The sequence below is a fragment of the Echeneis naucrates genome, chromosome 16 (genome assembly GCF_900963305.1).
Source record: "Echeneis naucrates chromosome 16, fEcheNa1.1, whole genome shotgun sequence".
Taxonomy (NCBI): domain Eukaryota; kingdom Metazoa; phylum Chordata; class Actinopteri; order Carangiformes; family Echeneidae; genus Echeneis; species Echeneis naucrates.
This window is the reverse complement of record NC_042526.1, coordinates 13,062,693-13,078,429: the sequence shown is the minus strand read 5'-3', so window position 1 is coordinate 13,078,429 and position 15,737 is coordinate 13,062,693. Positions and strand designations below refer to the sequence as shown.

At 40.4% G+C, this 15,737-nt stretch overlaps 2 protein-coding genes across 2 annotated transcripts; one reads left to right on the top strand and one right to left on the bottom strand.

The window, feature by feature from the left end:
• On the bottom strand, nucleotides 1-7,975 carry etfa (electron transfer flavoprotein subunit alpha). The gene is made up of 12 exons (XM_029522905.1): nucleotides 7,867-7,975; nucleotides 6,824-6,973; nucleotides 6,588-6,669; nucleotides 6,214-6,296; nucleotides 5,961-6,060; nucleotides 5,595-5,705; nucleotides 5,416-5,517; nucleotides 4,769-4,837; nucleotides 4,595-4,677; nucleotides 2,354-2,419; nucleotides 1,782-1,862; nucleotides 1-448 (listed from the first exon to the last, which is right to left on the bottom strand). Exons 1-12 carry the CDS (start codon nucleotides 7,903-7,905, stop codon nucleotides 413-415), a joined length of 1,002 nt encoding a protein of 333 aa, XP_029378765.1. The 5' UTR covers nucleotides 7,906-7,975; the 3' UTR covers nucleotides 1-412.
• Nucleotides 7,976-10,007: 2,032 nt separating this feature from the next.
• isl2a (ISL LIM homeobox 2a) lies at nucleotides 10,008-15,294 on the top strand. Its single transcript, XM_029523396.1, has 6 exons — nucleotides 10,008-10,122; nucleotides 10,625-10,814; nucleotides 11,244-11,503; nucleotides 12,005-12,291; nucleotides 13,073-13,240; nucleotides 13,669-15,294. The coding sequence occupies exons 1-6, from the start codon at nucleotides 10,065-10,067 to the stop codon at nucleotides 13,783-13,785; spliced, it is 1,080 nt and encodes a 359-aa protein (XP_029379256.1). The 5' UTR covers nucleotides 10,008-10,064; the 3' UTR covers nucleotides 13,786-15,294.
• The last annotated feature ends 443 nt before the right edge of the window (nucleotides 15,295-15,737 follow it).

Genomic DNA, 15,737 nt, shown 5'->3' with positions numbered 1-15,737 from the left:
ATCATGGCAAAACAAGATAGTTTTTAGTTGTCAATTTAATACATAACGTTCCAAGACCTCAGTAATGACACATCCTCTGGTTTAGCATAAACGACTACAAAAGTCTAACGGTACCCATTCCCAAAGATGTCCCTCGCTGAAACTCCAGATCAAATGCAAATTACAACATATAATCAGAGGTGTAAAGTAACCTCTTCTCAAGGGAAAGTACAAGCTTATTAGCTTATATTTAATGCTTGCACAGTATTTATAAAAACAAATGGTGTTTGATTTCCAAACAGGGATGTTCCGATGCAGGTCAGATGTTGGTGATGGAAATATTTCTCCAAACAATCGCAGCTATAGAAACGTGTTAAGGCAGAGGCTGTGGGCTTGCAGCTTTACAATGTACAGTTGCTGGGACTTTTTCTCCTCATTTGCTCAGTGCGTCAGTCATCTCAGGAACAGCCTGAAAAGAAGAGAACAGCACAGAATTTAAAAAAAAATCCTTAATTGACATGTTTTTCTGGCATAAGACCAACTTTGACCAAAAGGGCTTGCTACAAAATCAAAATAATAGAGCATACAAATAATTTATGCGTGAAAATTAAGTTATTTTCATATTCCACGTTAATGACTACTGCACCCATTTGAAATATTTCATGGCGTTTTGTGTGGGGATAAATCCAGCATCTGTCATTTTCAGCCCCAGCATATTCACCATAATAAGATTTATGAGTTCATTATACAAACCATCAAGTAGGCTGGAGCTCACAGTATAAATGAGTACACTGAGATTTATCAAGACAACAGTTGACTGGAAGCAAACAAACATTTATCAGCGTTTGAAAAGTTGATAAATGCAGAGCGACAGTCTACAGGGGAAGAATCCAGCCCATTAATCAACACACAAATATTACCAATCATGTAGATTTTAAGAAGACAAGTTCAAAAAGCTTTTTCTGTTAGATATGAGTACAAAATTATTCAAATGACTCTCCTTGTGAGGAAAGCAACTTCAGAGCTGAGTCATCAGTCACCGCCTGAGTTGGTCTGAGGTATCAATTATCCATTTGGGGGAAAAGTAGAAAGCCCATCCATTTTAATCAGCCATCTGAGGAGTGATCACATGTAAGGTGATCTCACCCACTGGGTCACAACTCTGCTGCCACCTGCCATTATTGCTAGTCACTTCTACAGAGTTTGTCAGGACACCTGGACTGCCCATGCACTGCTGGGGGGCTAAATAAAACATGACCGACAGGACACACATGAAAATATAACCTTCTAATCTTTCACGAGCAGGACTGGACAGTGTTAGTCGTGCCAACACTTGTAGCTCACTGTCCCCAAGTACAAGGCTGATACAAGAAACCAGCAGAGCATTTAAGAGACCTGGCAGATCGAATCTAAATACAAAGCTAAAGCAGCATAGAAGTAACTATTAATAGTAATTTATAGAAGTAATAAAATAAAGTAGTGAAAGTAATACTTTTATATATTCTGAGATGCTCATGTTTTTCCCCTCTGCATCATGCTCCATCCAAAGCTCCACTCTGATTAATGCAGGAGTTTAATAATTCAACAGTTGCACATTTCCATTAGGTGGAATAAAGCATTTAGTTCAATTTATCAGAGAAAAAGCAAATGTTATATTCAATCTTTCACTCTAGAGTCTCAGATGTCAAAACACGCAGTCCAGATAGAAGGTACATGAGCTGTGTTTTGGCCTCAGTGTTTGGTTGTTTATTCATGCAAGAGTAAGTGTCATTACTGCAACAATATCAATCCCAGATGCTTACCTTGAAAAGATCAGCCACCAAGCCATAGTCAGCCACCTGGAAAATCGGAGCCTCTGGGTCTTTGTTGATAGCAACAATAGTCTGGATAAAAAAAAGAACATGTTAAACACAATAAGATGATAAAACACTTGCTAAAAGAAAATAAACAATGTTCAAATAATGAAATTGCAATCTTTAGACTAAAATGATAAAACTCTTGCTGAAAGAAAATTAAAAAAAATCTATGTTCAAATAATGAAATTGCAATCTTTAGACTTAAATGCTGAATGAAAAAGAAGGTTTTATGATAACAGCGTTTATTTTGTATTTTCACACAATGTGGAAACTTCCAAATATCATCCAAAAGGGTAAGCACAGCAGTGTTACTGAGTGCTATGTCCTGCCTTAAATGTGAAATGGGTGCGTGCAGAAAGTGGGACGCAATATTAGAGTTTACTGCATCTGATACAAACCCCTCTGCAGCTAGGTACAAAGAACCGTTTTCAAAAATGTTCAAGTTGCCTAATGTCTGCCCTGTCTCGAAGGAGCTCAGGCTACTCGATGACTTAAACTGTGTTCATAATTTACATTACCTTGCTGTCTTTCATTCCAGCCAGATGCTGAATAGCTCCAGAGATACCAACAGCAATGTACAACTCCTGCAGACATGAAGAGAAGCCACAGAAATGTTACTTTCTTGTTGACAGGTAGTAATTGCAGGCTCCTGGAAAAGATGCCACAGGATGAGGATGCAACAGAGCTGACTGATGGCATAATGAGTCAGGGTGTGTAATCTATCAGAGGGTCCTGGGGTGAGTGTGCAAAGGTCAGACATGCTCCTATCTTCCAAACCTGCTGGGAAAACCATCTGTGGCTCTCTGTTTAATGCACTACTATATGAATTATTTAATGGCGTCTCAGTGGAGCAGACCATCAATGTGTGAGCACAAAAAGTGTTTCATAACTGCAGCAGAGTGGAGACATCAGAGCTGCTCAACTATGTTGTTCAAGAGGCCACGTTTGCTGAAAGCTAAGTGCTGGACATTTCCCTGAGCCATTTTCATTATTGATATTATTCTTATGCTCTTACTGTGAGCTATTTTGTTGGAGGAAACAAAATAATATTGTCATTGCATTTTCTCATATTTACTGAATTAGCTAATAAACAAATCCAGTTTAGAGACTGGCTTTATAATGATGCCAACGGAAAAAAAATTAATTTACAATGATTTACTGAAGGGCTTTTTCTTTGAAATTATTTTTGTTTAGTGTTGTTTAGTCGAATTTCTCAACCTTCAGATGATGCTCTCTCCAGTTCATATTGAATTAAACGCACCCATAACCGTCAGCTGGTTTATGGTCACTTTCTTCATTAGCCCATTAAATATATATTAGACATTCATATCATTAAAACCATACATCTATCTTAGATCTCGCCACAATAGTCACTAAGAACAGACACACAGACTTCAAGAGGGAGCGTCTCTTCATCATGTATTTTATCAATTTCGCTAGAAACAAGAGCAGAATCGATAATGTCAGAGCTTATACGCCAACATCTTTAAAATATATAACCCCGGGGCCCACTTGGGTTTGGGTTCCTATCCAACACAAGACAAATTGTAGTTGAAAGTTTGGAGCAGACTGGCTCGGCCTGTTGAAAGTGTTTTGTTAAAAAGGCTGCTGCAGTATTAGTGTGTGGTTTAGAGGATTTATTGTAGCAAAAATATTTTTCTTCCTTAGATTTTAAATTTTATGTATTTGTAATTAAACAATTGACCACAAGAGCTGATCACACTGGACTGATGTGACAGTTGAATAAGTAAAAGATAAACTTTTCCAGCAGTCTGAGATTGATCTCAAAATCAGCAGTTTATTAAGAGAGACATATTCCAGTCTGATCATGGTAGGGCTGATCTAAGTAAGAGTCTGTTCGCCATTAACACTGTTTCATGTTTTAAATATTATTTTGTTTGTGTGGTTCATTCATTAGTTATTTTTTTCTCTTTCAAAGCAACAATTAATTACATCTTAGATATCACTAGATTTTGGACTTCAGTTGATGAGGCAAAGAATATTGTTGGGAAGAAAACTGACCAGAATTTTACAACTAGACGCTGTCAGGCTCTTCACATATAACCAGTCAGTCCAGGTGGAATGTCAATCAGAGACGGACTAGTGTGAAGACATATGACTCTGTTGATTACACTGCCGTTGGTGATAATAAATTGAGTTTCAATCAGCATAGAGGAGATTCTATCTTAGTTGGATTCAAGTGATTACAATGTGAATCTTTCATTTCACCGAATTCACTAACATTTTAAGATTGAATGAAAGAAACAAGCTAGATGGAAATTTTATTTAATCAACTTTGGGTGGGGGGTGGGGGGTGGGGGGGGCAACAATCCCGTCATAACATTCGGAAAATCCTATTTGTCCAGTCGGCCCTGGTCTGAAGCTCCAACCATTCATCCACTGCACTCTGCTTTAATGGATCAGCTAAATCATTTAGAGCCCTAAATGTGCCATCAAGTACCTTTTGCAGGGGCCTAATGTGTGGATAATCACAGTTGTGGTAACCCAACTGAATCACATAATGGGAACTTAACCTTTTTAAAAGGGGGCAGCACAGACATCCTGATGATAGTGAACTGCAAGTGTACTGTGTAATGCTACCAGGCATCAGATATGGCAATGGAGTTCAACAGTTGACTGGCTTTAAACGTAAGTGAATGATTAATGTAGCTATTCACAATTTGATATGGTAAAGTTAAAACCTATAAGTGCAAATTCAAATAAATCCAAATAACCACCACGGAAAGGGTATGACTTACTGGTGCCACGATCTTGCCAGTCTGCCCAACCTGCATGTCATTCGGGACGTACCCAGCGTCCACTGCAGCTCTGGATGCACCAACTGAATAATAGACATTATACAAGTTAGGCTCTACTGCAGCGAAACTAATAACCCGGGCAATCAGTGGTTTAAAATGACAATCCCAACCTACCTGCAGCATTCAGTTTGTCAGCAAGGTCATAAAGCAGCTTGAAGTTGTCTCCACTCTTCAAGCCCCTTCCTGTGGGGGGAAAAAAAAAAATAAAAAATACAGTTGCTTTACAAATAAAATTTTGTATGAATCTTTCTTCGAACCTCATCCCCTGGTCAACAACATTTTTTGATTTAGCTTGTCTTAATACTTTCAACAATATAAAAATTAATCCAACCCACAATAAAGGCACTTCGATGAATTTCGATGATGAATTAAGAAAACTATTATTTTGGAGTGGGTCCAATTTGAACAATTCATTTTCATTTTCATAATGTTATGTTGATTATGGAATTTTTGCCAGTGTCTGTACTGAAAATTATATTCTTGGGCATCTCTGTTACCCATAATGCTTTATTTGTTATTGTATACTAACATATGGGATCTTTATCAAAAAATTGCAGCTCCTGCAATTTTGATATTGCACTTTGTTATACTGTGATTAGATTTTTGCTTCAGCTTCAACTAAAATACACAGAGTTTGCCAACAAACTAATTTTTAAAATAATTCTGACCCAATACAAGTTGGTTGCAAGTACATCATATACTTGCATTAATTGCCCTTACACTGTAACACAACTTTTAGAAAATTGAAAGGTAACTCATACCTCCAGATACCACAACTTTAGCACTTGTCAGCTCTGGACGATCGCTCTTTGTCAAATTCTGCTCCAGCCACTCAGAAGTTCCAATAGGTGAAGAAGAAGCCACTGCAGATCAGAGGATTACCAATTTCTTAGCTTCTACTACAGCAAAGCTCTTTGAATTAAACTGTACGATACTTTACCATCTTCTAATGTGCCACTTCCACCCTCTGTTGCGGCTGCCTCAAAGGAAGTCCCTCTGACTGTGAAGATCTTAATTGGCTCATTACATTTTACAGTGCTGAGGGCATTTCCTGTAAATGTAAAATTTGATCGTTAACATTAAATTTTCAAAAAACTTAACTCTGAAATCATCGGTGCAAACTTGCCCAAATCACAACCTGTTGTAAAAATTAAACTGAGATTAAGTTACATCTGTGTCATATCAAGGCTGAACCAAAGCCAGATACATGACTTAACATTTCTTCTGAAATCTCAAAACTACCAATAAATTAATGAGAATATAAAATAAATTGTTTATGTTTTGACGTAATTTCAGACTTACTTACCAGCATAAATGGTTCTGACAAAAGTGTCTGGAGACTTGATCTCAATAATATCTGAGACTGGGGCTACGTCCAACTTGGCAGCTACTCTTGGAAGCAGGTTCTGCAGACAAAAAGGTGCAATTGAAACATCAAAAAGGAGAAAATATTGGAGATATGAATAACTGAGTTGATGGATACAAATCCATTATATTATATTACTACTGTTAATAGTGGTGAATTCATTTGAAAGTATTTGGGAGAAAGGGCACGTCACCTTCCCAAACGCAGATGCCCCAGCACAGATGTGGGTGAAGTTGAATTGCTTTTGAGTTGACAAAACAAGTGGAGTCAACTCCTCTGAGGAAAAAAAAGAGGCAGGTTTTCACCCCACGAGCAGTAGTTAAAGGACAGTAAAAGGTGTCAGTTGCATTCAAAATAAACATATAAGCAGAAAGATCAGATGAAAAGGTCTCCCCTGCTTGAATTACTACTGCCGAAATACTCTACAGCAAGGCATCAGTCAGCTCTGAATATGCAGAACTGTGCAAATAAAGAAGGCTACTGCTAAAAAGACCAGGTCAGTATATTTTGCTCTCTTCGTGGAGGTCAAATTCTTGTGCGGCATTGAGTACCTTCTGTATTGCATACCTGGCATGGCACCTTTGTAAGAATCATGTTGAGCCACCAGAACTTTCTTCACACCCTGTATTTTACTGACTTGCTCTGCAACCTAAAAAGACAGAAAAAAAACATTAAAAATAACTGTACCATATGTAAATGCAATATGGCATAGCCAAACTAACATCTCAGTATGATCACAAATACGACATGCATGCTTGACATGTGATTCTCTAAAAACAGGTCCATCTCAAAGAATCATCAACCTTTGCACAGTTTGTTCCAGCAACCAGGCAAGACACCTCTCCACCCAGCTTAGAGGCAGCGGTGATGGCATTGAGCGTAATTGGAGTCAGCTTTTCATTGTTGTGCTCTGCAACCACTAAGGTGCTTTGAAACCTTTGGAGGAGACCAGTCTGTAGGGAGAACAACAGGTAATAATATAAAGTAATAATAATAATAATAATATAAATTAAGTCATGTTTGAGACAGTTTCATTTAATAAGCTGTGCAAACAGCTGTTAATGGCACTGTAATATAATACTGAGTCAATGTTGCTTAAAGACACTGATAACATGTCATATCTATCAGTCCTCTGTAAAAAAAAAAAAACAGCATGTAACCAACAAAGTAAACCGTACATATATTTAGACAATTATAAACCTCAGCTCTGAGAATTCATTCCTACATGCGATCACGATTTCAGAGCTCCTAATAACACAAACTGTTTCAGAGTCAATGTACAGATGAACTGTCGCGGGGCGGTGGACACAGCTGCACCAGACTCGGGGAAAGGCAGGAAAATACCAGCCTCATCTGGACACGACCGATCAACATCAACGATCGAAGGTCATTCAGTTAAAATCACGCAAACAGGAGAAACATAAAATACCATACACTGCAGTATAAACTGCTCTGTGCTCTTGAACTTGATTGGCTGATTCGATGTTTGACTTTTAGGTAACACTTTCATAACGCCTCCGTTTTGTAACCTCAAGAGCTTTCATAACCACCCGGCTAGCTGTGCTATAACACCAACTAGCATTAGCATCGGAGCAAAAACGACTGACTGCTCAACTGAACACATCGCGATGTGCAAATGAAATTAAACTGATAACAAGTCAAAGAAACCTCCCATGTGCTCGGAGTCAAATTACGACAGCGACGTGCCACATTAACAGGACCTGAATTAGCTAAACAGCTAGCTAGCAGCAGCAAATAAAAAACTGCTACTGACGTGCCATCTGCTTTTACTGAGCTAAATGTGAGCAATGCAGCATCTGTTTAAACTTTCATGTCACAGACTTACCAAATGTTTCAGGTTTGATTTATTCAAGGCTCTGTTCATCGTGGGCTCTTCAGGCTGATCCTGGCTGCTGCGGAGACCAAACTGTGCCAAAGGTCATCTGACGTTCACAACGACTTCTCGCGAGATCCAAAAAACGGGACCTCACTCTGTTTCCGTGACGTTTCAAATACCCGCAAAAAATAAATAAAACAAAATGAACTTCATAAAAAGATACTAAGTCTATGCTTCATGATAACATATTTGTTACATCAGTAGCATTCTTATGATAATAATAACAAAATATTTACAAAAACGCGTTTTCCTCTCTCCAAAGAGTAAAAATGTTTGGCTGCTTTTCATTCTATTTTCTTAAATCTAGTGCTATATTTTCAAACGGTTTTACTAACTCGGATTATTGCCGGTGCATGTCTGAATTGAAACTTGTAGATGGGCTAACGTGTTATTAAATAGCAGTACGCCATAAATTGTAAATAATGCAACATGTGGAAATAAAGTTTCCCTCGACAGGCTCAGTCTGTATAGGAGGCTGTTAACATATACACACAGTATCGATAGCCATAGTCCTCTCTGATGAACTTAGCCACATTGGGCTATGTGAAACGTAGCCTCCCCTGAAATCAGAGGTTAGGATAGTTATCTAATGTCTGGTTGTCACGGTCCACTGATCCAGAAAAAGACGTCTGGATCAGTGGACTGTAGTTTTTATAAGGATAGTGAAGATCGGGTTAAACAGTGGTTATAATTACAATCTAAAGCCATTTGAGATTGTCTGGTGGCTGACTGAGGTTTTAAGGTCCATGTAAGACGGCGAGTTTGTGTTTGGACAGGAAATGCTGAAGTGAACAACTGTGTGTGTGTGTGTGTGTGTGTGTGTGTGTGTGTGTGTGTGTGTGTGTGTGTGTGTGTGTGTGTCATATAGACTCACTTTATATATAGGTTTTTGTGTATATTTTTGTACATTTCTATGTGTGATGTTTTCTGCTCATTATTGATTCAATGAGTTGGGTTTATTTTGTTCATTTCCCACTCTGTGTGTTCATAATTGGTTTTAGTTAAATTAAAAGCTGAAAAAAAAAATACTCTCTTGTTCTCTCCCTGCCACACTTATGATTGATCACATGATTGATCACAGTGTCTCATTATGATACAGGACCTTAATTCAATTATTTTTGTCAAAGCATATTATCATCCTTCAGTCACAGCATAGTCATAGCCTAGTGAGTCCATTCACAAGAATGGACTCACTAGAACAGTCGCTCTGTGGAGCCAAGAGGATTTATTTCATCCAGTAGAGGGCTCTCTGTAGTAGTGAAACCCTGCCAGCCACTCACCTCAAGAAAACAAAAACAAGACATATTTATGTAATTTTTTAAATAAACAACCAACATTTACAATTTCATTCAAATAATTAACAATTTTAACCACAATAATAATGATGATAGTAATAATAAAAAATAATGGCACGACCACAACTAATATTAATCACAACAACCGTCATCATCACCATAACCTAATCATCTTTATAATTATCGTCATCATCATGTATTTCATTATTTATAGCAGTGATAAAATGGTGGGCAGTGATATTAGGTAATTATAATTTTATATTCTCAGCTCTGTATTTAGTTTCTGTTTTGTTAGCCTAGTTTGAAAGAAATCCAAACAAAAAGATTTACTGAGAAAAAAATCTCACTGTAAAACAATAAAAAAAAAAGAAAAGAAAAAGAAAAAACACGCCATAATAATCTTGAGTATTGAAGACAATTAGTTTACTATAAAATGCTTTATTAGGGATAAATATTAAGGGAATGTGATCGCTTACGAAGTGATGACAACACGAATCCACACATGATGTCTCACAATAAGTTAAAGTATAGAATTGACACAAAGCTGCTCTCACGTCGGAAGATGTTGCTCTGTGGGACAAGCAGATAAAACACGCTCAGTCTCTCAGAGTCGGTCCAAGAAGCCGGGGAGGTGGAGGGTGGGGGGGGGGGACGGTCCAGGAGGAGATTTGCATGGCACCCTCTCTCCGGACTCAGAGAGGTCCAGGTCTACAGACGTCACTGGTCGTGGATCTTTGTTTTCTCTCCACCTCTCGGTGGAGGAATACAAGTTTATCATCCAAGCTGGGACGGGACGGGACTGTCTCCTCTGCCGCTCCTCTCCTCCATCTGCAGCTGGGCTACTTCTCCTGAATGGTGGATATCCTGCTCAGTACTTCTTTCTTGGATGATATGGGGGATCATTCAAAAAGTAAGACTCTCCCCGTTACTCTCACATATTAGCATTCTGGGATTTTAATGACACTATTTCCCTTTTCTTTTATGTCCCAAGCGACGTGGAGTCTCTTCAGTTTTGATGATAAATCGCTCTATTCGTTTCGTTGGCAGCATAAAAATGGAAAACTGCAACAGGACGTGATCAGCTGTCGTGTCCGGAGCGCTCAACGAAAAGAGCACGATATTTATCCAATAACATCTGCATGATACACATTTCTATATATAAACATATATTGCATTTGTAGCACTCGTGCGTTTAAAGTGACTCATGCTGGGGAGTGGAGCAGCAGGTATTTTTAGCTGCGGTGGCCTCACTGCTTTAATTTAGCAATATTGTGAGGAGACGCGGGCTCCACATGTTTGCTGTGAGCGGAACGTCTTCGCTGCTGACGGCGCAGAGGCTTTCACAGGGATGTCCTGGGGATTAGACGGGCGCAAACAGTGCTGCATTGTAACGCGTCTCTCCCTTCACGCAGAGAAGTCGGGAATCGCAATGTGTGTGGGCTGCGGGAGTCAGATATACGACCAGTACATCCTGAGAGTCGCCCCGGACCTGGAGTGGCATGCAGCCTGCCTCAAGTGCGCAGAGTGCAGCCAGTACCTGGACGAGACCTGCACTTGCTTTGTCCGAGACGGAAAGACTTACTGTAAACGAGATTACGCAAGGTAGGAGTTCTGGCGTTTTTTCATGCTGCTTTTCGTTGCTTGGTTGTTTGTTTGTTTTTTTTTTCTTTTCTGAATTTTAGAAGCCATGTGCTTGGGCTTTTGGAGCAAGTTGTGGATTTTTAAGGGAGCGGCAGACATGTGATCAAATAATATAATCAAACCGTCTATTTGGGGGGATAAATGTGCAGGCAGTGTGAATGAAAGTGGGATAAGCAAAAAAAAAAAAAAAAAAAAGCAATATGAACTGTGCACCAGACTCAGATTTGTGTTGCAGATATAAATTTTTTATTATTATTGTTATTCCGCATGTGATCGTCACATCAGCGCGCAGTTTGTTTGTTTGTTTTTTTATTGTTTTGTGCTGGAGCTTGAAGGGGGGTAATTCAGGGTTGATGCGAGGTACCGACACACCTTTGCGCTCCTTTTCAGGCTATTTGGCATCAAATGTGCAAAGTGTAACATGGGCTTCTGCAGCAGCGACCTGGTGATGAGAGCCCGGGACAACGTGTATCACATGGAGTGTTTTCGGTGCTCGGTGTGCAGTCGACACCTCCTGCCGGGGGACGAGTTCTCCCTGCGGGACGACGAGCTGCTCTGTCTGGCGGACCACGGCTTGCTGGTGGAGCGGGCCTCTGCAGGGAGCCCGCTGAGCCCGGGCAACATCCACACCAGACCGCTGCACATATCAGGTACGAGAGCGATTTTATTATGACTATTATTATCATCATAATAATAACAGTAAAAGTGATTCTTATACAAATTATTATTATTGTTTTTAGCAGTAGTAGTCGTTGTAGTAATAGTCTTAATGCATCTTAAGAGCACTTAGTATTTTTGCTGTGCATACACAGGCCTCATCTAAAATGATTTTGAGGCCAGTAACTTCAGAATCAGCAATGTCAATTTATATTCCGCGGTTTTATTCTGAAATGACTGAATAAAATCTATAGAGTGAAACATTGTATTAAATAGCATTTTATTTATTTTTCATAAATTACGAATAGAGTTAATTGTAAATTCTACTGGACTATTTTTTGTTAGTTAGGCTTAAAAGTATTCATGCCTAAAGTTACACATAAATCCATTCGTTTTATTATTATTATTATTATTATTATTATTATTATTATTATTATTCATTTCAGATCTAATCATTTCTTTCAGTAAATTCATCAGCCTTTCCTTCTCCCCAGACCCGGTTTCGGTCCGGCACCCTCCTCATCACAGGAACCACGTCCACAAACAGTCGGAGAAGACCACCCGGGTCCGGACGGTGCTGAACGAGAAGCAGCTCCACACCCTGCGGACCTGCTACAACGCGAACCCCAGACCGGACGCCCTGATGAAGGAGCAGCTGGTGGAGATGACCGGCCTGAGCCCCAGAGTCATCCGGGTCTGGTTTCAGAACAAGCGCTGCAAGGACAAGAAGAAGTCCATCCTGATGAAGCAGCTTCAGCAGCAGCAGCACAGCGACAAGACGGTGAGTGACGCCTTTCCACGCTAGCACAGAAAAAAAAAATAAAAAAAAATCCACACGTGTGTAATGGCTCACTGTCACCTCCAAATTCGTGTTTCAAATCTCCACACTAAAAGTAAAACACGAGGAAAATTCAAAAGCATGTTGCAGCTGTGTGAATAACGAAAAACTAAACAAAGAGCTCCTGCCACTTACCCGGTAGGAAATAAGACAAACAATTCATTGGGAATAAAACTAGAGAAAAGGCGTGGAAAGCTGCAATGAAATCACATGTAGTCTAATATTTTAAAATAATGGAAGACAATGTAAACAGCAGCCAGACTGATCGTTATGAATAAAAAAAGACAGAAAATTAGATATCTCTCTCCTCATATGAGCAATAACCTCAGTCACCCCCAAGAGCTGCCTTTTATTTTAATTATTTGTTCTCAGAAAAATAACAGCAAATTATTATTATTACTATTCTTATTATTATTTAGCCAGAGAGCTGGGCGGAGAAGAGAGGATGAAAATAATTTCATTAGACTATTGCAAATTAGACTCAGGCTGTTTGCAGGCCAGTAAATGTTTATTGAATCTTTTTTTAACCGATGATTCGTTATTTAACATGGGGTTTAATGTTGCGTTTGCGGCTGTGGATCCCCTCACAGTGTCAGAAAAAAAAGGGCCTTGATGTTTATTTACTTCTGGATTATGGCGTAGTAAAAAAAAAAAAAAACCCAGAAGCTGACATGACTTTACCTTGGTCGTATATCTAGCTGAGAGTGTTTGGTCCCCCCTGTAGAACCTGCAGGGCCTGACAGGAACACCTCTGGTGGCGGGCAGCCCCATCCGGCACGACAACACGGTGCAGGGGAATCCGGTGGAGGTGCAGACCTACCAGCCCCCCTGGAAAACCCTCAGCGACTTCGCCCTGCAGAGCGACCTGGACCAGCCCGCCTTCCAACAACTGGTGGGCCTGAATTACACACAAAGGGGGGATTAACTAAGTGGGCTAATGCAAAGAAAAACTTAGATAAGTTACCATTCCTCTTTCGGACGCATGAATTAAGTTGGTGGTGTAATTAAGAGGTTTTGAAGCGTTTGTGCTGTTGTTGTTGTCGTTGTTGATGATGATGATGGCGGTTTCTTTTTTTTTTTTTTTTAAGTAGCTAAATAGTTTAATGTGAAAAACCTGGCTGACTGCACAGGTCTATTCAAGCGATGTGAAGGATTTCCATGTTCAAAGATGTAGGCGTAAACACGCTGTTTGCTGTGCCAAAGGCTCCCTGGGGATTTACAGAGCTGTGTTTTCATACGTTTTAATAGATCAGCTTTTGGGTCAGCACGTGTTGAGCTAAATCCTGTTTTCCTGTTGATGTGGCTCGGATCCTCCGGCAGGTGTCTTTCTCTGAGTCCGGCTCTCTGGGCAACTCCTCGGGCAGCGATGTGACCTCCCTGTCGTCGCAGTTACCGGACACACCGAACAGCATGGTGCCGAGCCCCGTGGACACGTGAGGGGGCCCCGCCGAGGTCAGCTGGAGCTCCCCGGGGGAATGAGCTGGGGTCCTCTGCGGGGACGCGCAAAGACCTCAACCGAGAGAGACGCAGAAGGTATCGGGAGGGATTATGTCCGAGAATAGACTCACGTCCCGGCTGGACGGCCGGAGGTCTGACAATTCCCACTATCAGTTTTGCTCAAGGACACTTCGGCAGGACAAACGGCTGCTGGTGGACATTTCCCTCTTTGTGAGACACCTTGCCTTCTAACATGATGCCAGTGCCTGGACTGGACGAATATACTATTATGGGATTCAAACACTTCAGCCTGCACTGGACGTCTGAGCGGCAACACTTAGGCCACCGTATGTTTATAAGGAAAACACAGACTGTGTAGATGTGCATGATTTATAAGTTTCAATATCGACTCTTGTAAAAAATAATGACTCATACAGATGAGATGCGCGATGTACGCGCTCTCTCCGAAAAATAAATTATTATAATTATTTATTACGAGGACAGACATAGCCAGTCTTATCAATAAAAACATAGTTCGAACTGATTACTGCATGCAAAATCCATTTGTTCCGCAAACATCCAGAGAAACTTTAATGATACTCTCCGGCAAAAACAATACATATGAATAAACAAATCAGTGTTAAGACAAATGGAAACGCATCTTCTGCTGCTGCTTAAATGTTTGACACTGTTTGAGACAGTATTCAGTATTTCAGTATTAGAAGTGTCGCCCAGAGGCCCAGAGTTTTTTGGTGGCCCTGTGCGAGCTTCCCCTCACAGCCTGCTCATGTGGAGGTCATGTTTGACCTCTGGATCAGTAGATCAGTGACTGATGGCTGACAGGATATTAGTCACTGTTTGGCCCGTGTGCCATAGGTCAGTGAATCCGACACAATAGGCTCAGGTTGGTTTACCTCGCCCCCTTTACGCCATTAAGATCATTAGGCCGCTCTTATTATTATTATGGCGCCGTAAATGTGCATGATAGTTAGAATGAGTAAGCCGTCATTTTAAGTGGTCTTACCTGAACGCACGTCCCGACCAGACCAACCTGAGGCCCACTGTTACAAGTCTAGACAGAGGACGGGCAGCAGCGGCTCCTTATCTGCGTCTGGCATCACCTGCAAAGGATACACTGAGTGGACCCACAAAGACACGCACGGCCGGCCGCGCAGCGCTTCAGGGACTCCCGGCCTGTGGACGCATCCTGGCCTGTCTTCAGTTTATTTTCTTTCCAGTAGGAATCCTGAATGGCAAATAGCCGCTGGACAAGAGAGCACGCAGGTCAAGCCGGGACCGACACTCTATACCTCCACGATTTGTTGGGTGGATCGATTTTTATCAGCCAAGGACAAGGAGGCTCACTGAATTCTCAATTCTGTCTAGTCCTTAAGACAAATTCACAGGGAGGATACGGAATACACCGATATCAACAAGTTATTCAGAGAGAACTCGTTCATTAGGAATATGCTGGGCAGTGATATCTAATAGGCATCAATCATCTGACACCATAAAGCTAAAAATGTAATACTTTATTGTGCCTGGTTTTGAGAAGAATTGTTTTGGTGAATATTTCAATTAAATCTGGTTTTAGTCTGTTTCTAAGGAATACAGGCAGCACTGATGACAAACCTTACCACTCCATTTAAATGCAGATAATTCACCTATCGGTGGTGATACATGATACAGGTACAGGGGTGTGTGTATGTGTGTGTATTTTTTTTTTACCTGTCCCCCCCCCCCAAAAAAAAACAAAAAAACAATGCCAACAATTTCTTCAGAGGGTAGGATTACAAGGATTTTTGGTTTGAAGGGTATGATTTACACCAGTTTGAAATCACATAATTGCATGTTTTTTGCAATTTGGAGAAATCCATAAATCAGATCAAATGAAATGTCTTCAGTAGGTCACTGGGATCGAAAAGGTAGAATACAACACTCACCAAAGGCAA